General features: G+C 46.0%; 1 protein-coding gene across 4 annotated transcripts in view; it reads right to left on the reverse strand.

The window, feature by feature from the left end:
- LOC122550962 (autophagy-related protein 16-1-like) overlaps positions 1-8,040 on the reverse strand; it is a 103,344-nt gene that overhangs the window by 13,726 nt on the left and 81,578 nt on the right. For all 4 annotated transcript variants that reach the window (XM_043692513.1, XM_043692512.1, XM_043692511.1 and 1 more), the window contains 2 exons: positions 6,007-6,127; positions 943-1,048 (listed from right to left, as the gene is read on the reverse strand). In XM_043692513.1, coding sequence (XP_043548448.1) covers positions 943-1,048; positions 6,007-6,127 — 227 coding nt within the window. The remainder of the gene's footprint in view (positions 1-942; positions 1,049-6,006; positions 6,128-8,040) is intronic.

Here is an 8,040-nt window from a genome sequence, read left to right on the forward strand (position 1 = left end):
CACTTAGGGGCATATCCATCCCTATTCTTTAAGGAGATCTGATTGATACTTGCAAGGCAAATCTATAATTGCCCATGAACTGAGTGTCAAATCCATAATTTATTACAAATCCCGGATTTCCCCTGAACTGCTTGGATTAGTGTGGTGCTGGAAAAGCACAGCAGTTCAGGCAGCATCCGAGGAGCAGTAAAATTGACGTTTCGGGCAAAAGCCCTTCATCAGGAATACAGGCAGAGAGCCTGAAGGATGGAGAGATAAATAAAGAATCATGAACTGCTTGGACTATTTCAGAGGGCAAGAAAGAGTCAACTACATCACTGTTGGTCTGGAGTCACATGTCGGCCAGACCAGGTAAGGACAGCAGATTTCTTGGACGCTAGGAAATTGTTTCCGTTAGACGGGGAGACTAGGACCCGTGGACACAGCCTTAGAATTAGAGGGGGTCAATTCAGAACAGAAATGTGGAGACATTTCTTCAGCCAGAGAGTGATGGGCCTGTGGAATTCATTGCCGCAGAGTGCAGTGGAGGCCGGGACGCTAAATGGATTCAAGGCAGAGATTAATAAATTCTTGATGTCACAAGAAATTAAGGGCTACGGGGAGAATGCGGGTAAGTGGAGTTGAAATGCCCATCAGCCATGACTGAATGACGGAGTGGACTCGATGGGCCGAAAGGCCTTACTTCCACTCCTATGTCTTATGGTCTTATGGTAGTTGCCATGGTCACCATTACTGAGACTAGTTTCCAGTTACTGTAGTGGGGTTTGAACCCATCTTCCCAGAATATTAGCCTGGGGTCTGAGGAGTGACAGTACTGCTATTCCACCAACTCCCCAATGCCCTATTGAAATTCATGTTAACCCTTTATTACAAAGGGGCTGGATTTTGATGGGGTTCAGAGAGCCCCTCACTCACTGAGAGCCCGTTGCAAATTGCCTTTACCTTGTGTCCCACAGGCGAACCTTCTCATCAAAGTGACCACTTATGATGAGGTAGTCTGAGCAAACGATGTCACTGCAGCGAGACGGGAGAGGGATCGAACTGACACCTGGAACAACAACAACAGGGGAGAGAAACAGACTGATGAGAAAACCTACATCTTCAACTAAATCCTCAAATACACTCAAGTCCTGAAGGGACTGAACCGTTGTCAGCTCTGAGACTGAAACCTTCCATCTCGATCCCACGAAATATAAATGGCTTTCCTGGGAATGTCAGGATCTCATTATCACTTCCCCACTTTAGAGTCATGGATGCTGAGCTTATGATTAAACTGCAGGCTGAAATCTTATGGGAAATGTTCAGATGATTTATGTATGAGATAATGGATTCCAGACAACTTGCTCCGAGCTTGGATCTATGTGACTGGGAAAAGGTGTTGGATTATTCATTTACAATTTCGATAAAAGTCATGGCCAACTGGGAGTGAGGCGGGGATGGGGGAGTTGGATGTCGTGTAGAACTAACCCTTGCAAGCTAATGGGTTAGGGAGAACATGGCCAGCAAGTTCTAGTTATTTTTAACCAACCTGTACAGGGATGTTATAGCACACTTTTGGAGCAGGTGGGACTTGAATCCGTGGGACTTTCTGGACCAGAGGTAGGGACGCTACCAAAGGCACCACAAGAGTCCAAAAAAAAAAGTTGGTCAGTGAACCTGTCTAGAAATACACAGCTTTTCAGAGACATTTCCAAACATAGTGTTACACACCTCTGGAGTAAGTAGGACTTTTTCACCCAGAGAGTAGGGGGGGGTTGGTGTTACTTGAAACTCACTGCCTGGAACTCATCTTCATAACAACTGAAGAAGTGTTTAGTGTGCACTTGCACTACCAAGGCATACAAGGCTGTAGGCCAACTGTTGGAAAATGGGATTGGAATAGATAGGGGGTTAGTTTTGACTGATGCAAACTCGATGGGCAGAAGGGACTTTTGTCTGTGCTGTAGATATCTCCGATTCTATGACTTGACCCTGACCACCTGACTGAACGTTCGGGACATTACCACTGCACCTCAAGATCCTATCTCCTCGTTTTCACACTGGGACTAGGTATCTGATTGGTTAACAGTGATTGAAGATGAGTCTCACAAAGAGGAGGTGCCAGGCTTAACAATAAGATATTGTTTGATAGCGGCTGTTACAATTTACATTCTCTGTTTTGACACGATGACAAAGACCATCAGGAGCCAGGAAAGGCACATCCATCCCCTTCAGATAGACCACCCCTTTCTCCACTCGGCATTAGGAATAAAGGACATTAAGGATAAAATGATAACTGGTCCATTTTTGGTCTGGTCCATAACATAAGGGATGACCAGCGATGTAGATGAGGGCAATGCTTTTGATTTAATCTAATTAGACTTCAGTAAGGCTTTTGAGAAGGTCCCACATGTGAGATTGGTAGCAAAATTAAGAGTCCATGAGATTCAAATTTTTGCAAATTGGATCCAGAAATGGCTGAGGGTGGGAAGCAGGGAGGGATGGTTGAGGGGTGTTTTTCCGATTACAACTCTGTGTCTGGCGGTGTCCCACAAGGGTCAGCCCTTACTAATTAAATAAATGATTTATACTTGAATGTAGGAGGGTTGATCAGGAAGTTTGCAAATTATACAAAAATTGGTGCATGGTAAGTCGTGAAGAAGATTGCCTGGGATTACAGAAAGATGTAAATTGGGTTGGTCAGATGGGCAGAATGAACAAGGCAAGGGAATATATGATGAACAGCAGAACCCTGGGCATGCACTGAAGATTAGAGGTTCCTTGGTGTGCATGTAGACCAGACCCTTAGGTATCAGGACAAGAGGATTAGATTAGATTAGATTACTTACAGTGTGGTAACAGGCCCTTCAGCCCAACAAGTCCACACCGACCCGCCGAAGCGCAACCCACCTAATTACCCTACATTTACCCCTTTACCTAACACTACGGGCAATTTAGCATGGCCAATTCACCTGACCTGCACATCTTTGGAGTGTGGGAGGAAACCGGAGCACCCGGAGGAAACCCACACAGACACGGGGAGAATGTGCAAACTCCACACAGTCAGTCGCCTGAGTCAGGAATTGAACCCGGGTCTCTGGCGGTGTGAGGCAGCAGTGCTAACCACTGTGCCACCGTGCCGCCCTAACAACTGAATTTGGTGGTTAAGAAGAAATGAGATATTTGCTTTTATTAGGTGAGGCAGAAATTTTAAGAACAGGGTTGTTATGCTGGCACTGTACAAAACATTGGTTAGTTCGCAGGTGGAGTATTACGTGCAGCTCTGGAATCCACATTATAGGAGGATATGGAGAGGGTGCAGGGAAGGGTTTCCGTTATGAAGAGAGTCAGAATCAGAGTCATAGAGATGTACAGCACGGAAACAGACCCTTCAGTCCAACCCGTCCATGCTGACCAGATATCCCAACCCAATCTAGTCCCACCTGCCAGCACCCGGCCCATAACCCTCCAAACCCTTCCTATTCATATACCCATCCAAATGCCTCTTAAATGTTGTAATTGTACCAGCCTCCACCACATCCTCTGGCAGCTCATTCCATACACGTACCACTCTCTGTGTGAAAAAGTTGACCCTTCGGTATTTTTATATCTTTCCCCTCTCACCCTAAACCTATGCCCTCTAGTTCTGGACTCCCCAACCCCAGGGAAAAGACTTTGTCTATTTATCCAATCCATGCCCCTCATGAATCATAAACACACAGACAGACATAAAGGCACACACAGACACACGTGTAGACACAGACAGTCACACAGACACAGGCATACATACATAGACAGGCATACAGACACACATAGACACAGTTGTACACACAGTCACACAGGCATACATACATAGACAGGCATACAGCCACAGGCATACATAGACAGACATACAGTCACACACAGGCACAGCCACACACACACACACATAAACAGGCATACAGACACACACAGACAGAGGCAAAAAAAAGACAGAGACGCAAATAGAGAGTCACACACACACACACACAGTCAAATTAAAATATTGTCATGGATCAGAGTCATACACATGGAAACAGATGCTTCGCTCCATCTCGTCCACACCGACCAGATATCTGAACCTAATCTAGTCCCATTTGCCAGCACTTGGCCCATATCCCTCTAAACCCTTCCTATTCATGCACCCCTCCAGATGCCTTTAAATGTTGTAATTGTACCAGCCTCCACCACTTCCTCCGGCAGCTCATTCCATACACGTACCACCCTCTGTGTGAAAAAGTTTCCCCTTAGGTTCCTTTTAAATATTCCCCACCTCACCTTAAACCTATGCCCTCCAGTTTTGGACATCCCTGGTCTGGGAAAAAGATCTATCCGTGCTTCTCATGATTTTATAAACCTCTATAAAGTCACCCCCTCAGCCTCCGATGCTGCCTGTAGCTCCAAACAGCCCCAGCCTGTTCAGCCTCTCCCTGTAGCTCAAATCCCCCAACCGTGGCAACATCCTTGTAAATCTTTTCTAAACCCTTTCAGGTTTCACCAGACGTTGTGGAGGTCTCCATACACTGCCATTTCTCCTTGGCCAAAACATCCTTAACCAGCTCTTGAGATCATATTGAACAGCAAAGCAGGCTCAAAGGGCCGAATGGCCTACTCCTGCTCCTATTTTATTTTTCTCTGTCTCCTATCCATCTCTTCCTGTTTTCTTCTCTCCTCCCATTCTTCCACTGCTCCTGACCGCCAAAGCACTGGGATCATAAAAATGAAATCAAAGATGTCAGCTTTGTACAGAGGAAAGGGTTTGAGTCAGAAATAAAAAGGAGAGGAAATGGGGATAAAAGAAGGAACAAGATGAGAAGAGACTTGTAGTGATTGAAGCAAGGTTGGCCAGGTGAATCTCATTAAAAGTGAGATCCCCGACTGGGGATGTTAACTTGAACCAATCACGGAGCCCTGGCTAACAGATTTAAACAGAAGTGGGGTTGCGGGGGCATCTAGTGGTACAGAGATAGTGTCCCTACCTCTGGACCAGGTTCAAGTCCTCCAGAGGTGTGTATTAATACCTCTGAAAAGATTGATTACAAAAATAGATTATAAACAGGAGTGGTTCTGTTCACTCGAGGAGCTGGTTGGATCAGCGTCGCGTACTATTCTCGTGTAAATAAAGGGTGACTTGGTGACGGGATAATCCATTGAGTTACTTCAAGACCAAAGTCGTCAGCGGAGAGATGGGAAGAGACCGAGCAAGGAGAAACAGGAAAAGAATAGGTAGGGAGACAGGGAGAAGGCAACGTTGAAACAGGGGAAGGGGAGTGAATGAGGGACAAAGGAAAAGGTGGAAGAGAAAGAGATAGAGAAGTAGCAGGGGAGAGAGTGCAAAGGGGAGACAGAAGCAAGGAGGGTAGGAGCAGAAGAGGAAGAGACAGGTAAAGGGGAGGAAAGAGATTAGCAAAAAGTGGGGAAGTGAGAGAAAAGTGGGAATGAAATATGAAATGGGAAGACGAGAAGGGTAGAGACAGGGAGAAGATGGGAGAGAGAGGGGCGATAGGGAGCAGTGGAAGAAGGGGAGGAGAGAGGAATGAGAAGAGATGGATGGGAGACATAGAAAAAAATTAGAAGGAGTAGGCCATTCTGTCCCATGTGCCTACTTTGCTGTTCGATATGATCTTAGCTGATCATCCAACTACCCAGTTCCTGCTCTCTCCCTCATACCCTTCAATTCCTTTAGCTCCAAGAACTACAGCTAAGTCCTTGAGAGAGTAAGAATGAGAGTTAACTGTATCAACTCTTGCTCTACATCAGACGGAGGGCATCAGCTAGACGGTTAATTGAACACATGTAAAGAGATACTGTCGAGACCAGGAGTGGGATATGTGGTTGAGGGGGAGTGGGGGTCAAAGAGACAGAGTCGTACCTCAGGTACATGAAGAAAGGGCCACAGACAATCAGAGAGCAGGTCAGTAAAGTGAGACAGTGCTTTGAAAAAGCAGAAAAGGAGCAGGCCGACCCTCCAGCGGTGTGTAAAAGCAGGAATGAAGTGAACTTACTCACAGGCAGCTTTTCTCAAGTCCCAGACTTTGACTGTTCTGTCGTGGCTTCCTGTGACAGCTTCTTGACAGTAAAACTTGAACTTTGCCGCTGTGACCTTTGCACTGTGACCCGACAAAGTGTGCTGGGGAGAAAATGTGAAGCAGAACAATAAAAAGTGTAAAATACCAAAACTTAGAAAGAGACTAAAACTCAGGAAAAAAAAAAGACACTAAAAGAAAACTCATTAAAGATTGCATAGATTTAATAAGACCATAGACTGTGGGAGCTGGAGGGGGCTGCTCAGCCCATTGAGTCTGCTCCACCTTTCAATAAGATGGTGGCTGGATCTGATAATCCTCAACTCCACGTTTCCTTCTTTATCTAACATGAAGTCTGTTTCATGAGGGTAGTGGGTGCATTAGCACAGGCTCAAGTCAGTGTCCGAAAGATGCAGATCCAAATCCCACCATGGCTGCTGGTAGTGGAATTTAATTGTACTTATTGAACAAGTACAAACACAATGGGCTGAATGGCCTCCTCATTCTTAGCTTGAACAGTTCAGAGATCAGTTTTCTGTAACTAGTGGATGTTGTTATTACTGCAATGTTAAGTTGACTAAAGCATCTCAGATACCTCTGAGCCACTCCCCAAAGAGCCCAACACTCGCCCCTGATAGGTCCAATTATCAGCACCACTTTTTACTCAGTGATCACATGCCCACCTCTCAAAGGCTAATTCCCAGGAGGTGGGTGTTGCTGGCTGAGCCAGCATTGATTGCCCTTCCCTAGTTGCCCCTTGAGTAGGTAGGAGTGGGCTGTCTCCTTGAACAGCTGCAGTCCATATGCTGCAGGGATACCCACAGGACAATCAGATTTTGCAGTGAGTCATACAACTGGAGTGCCTCACTCAACCATTTCAGAGGCACTCATCACGGTGAACCTGGAGTCATGTGTCAGCCAGACCAGACCGGGACAGAGGTTTCCTTCGCCATAGGACATTTCGTCAAGACGACCGTGGTAGGATGGATATCAAACAATGATGAGTCAGAATACGGGAAGGAGACAGAGGGCTTGGTGACGTGGTGCAATGAGAACAACCTCATTCTCAGTGTCAGCAAAACTAAAGAACAGCTCGTTGACTTCAGAAAAAAAGGAGGAAGACACCCCCCCATCTACATCAATGGAGTGGAAGTTGACAGGGTGGAGAGGGTCAAGTTCCTCGGAGAGACGATAACTGACAACCTGTCCTGGCCCTCCCATGTAGATGCGGCACAACAATGCCTCTCCTTCCTCAGGCGGCACAGGAAATTCAGCATGTCCATAAGGACCCTCACCAACTTCTACAGATGCATATTTCTAGGTTTAACTGGGTTCCTTCCCATGAGTGGTGAGGATAGCTTTGTTTTTACAACAATTGACACCAGTCGCCCTTAATCTGGCTCTTAATTCCATTGATCAATGACTGTTGTCATGGTTACCATTACGAAGAGTGGCTTTCAATTCCAGAGTTTATGCACTGAATTGATGTTTCACAAGCTGATGGTGTGTCCCCATATTACTAACTCTGTCCAGAAACATTGCTACTACACCACATTGCTGAAAATGTGTTGCTGGTAAAGCACAGATTCCTGATGAAGGGCTTATGCCCGAAACGTCGATTCTCCTGTTCCTTGGATGCTGCCTGACCTGCTGTGCTTTACCAGCAACACATTTTCAGCTCTGATCTCCAGCATCTGCAGACCTCACTTTCTCCTACTACACCACATTACACATTTAATAAGGTAAGGTTCATTCTAAACTTCCTCTATTGAATATAAGTCTGTTATTAATTTTATAGCAACTTGAACTAAACTTTTTACTTTAGTACTGAGTAGGTGTTCAGATAAGCGGGGTATGGATGCTAGGGCAGTTGCTTGCTCCTCCTGCAGAATGTGGCAGGTGGGAGACATGATACATGTCTCCGCTGGCTACGTCTGTGGGAAGTGCACCCAACTCCAGCTCCTTGAAAACCGTGTTAGGGAATTGGAGCTGGAGCTGGATGAACTACGGATCATTC

The sequence above is a fragment of the Chiloscyllium plagiosum genome, chromosome 6 (genome assembly GCF_004010195.1).
Source record: "Chiloscyllium plagiosum isolate BGI_BamShark_2017 chromosome 6, ASM401019v2, whole genome shotgun sequence".
NCBI classification, from domain to species: domain Eukaryota; kingdom Metazoa; phylum Chordata; class Chondrichthyes; order Orectolobiformes; family Hemiscylliidae; genus Chiloscyllium; species Chiloscyllium plagiosum.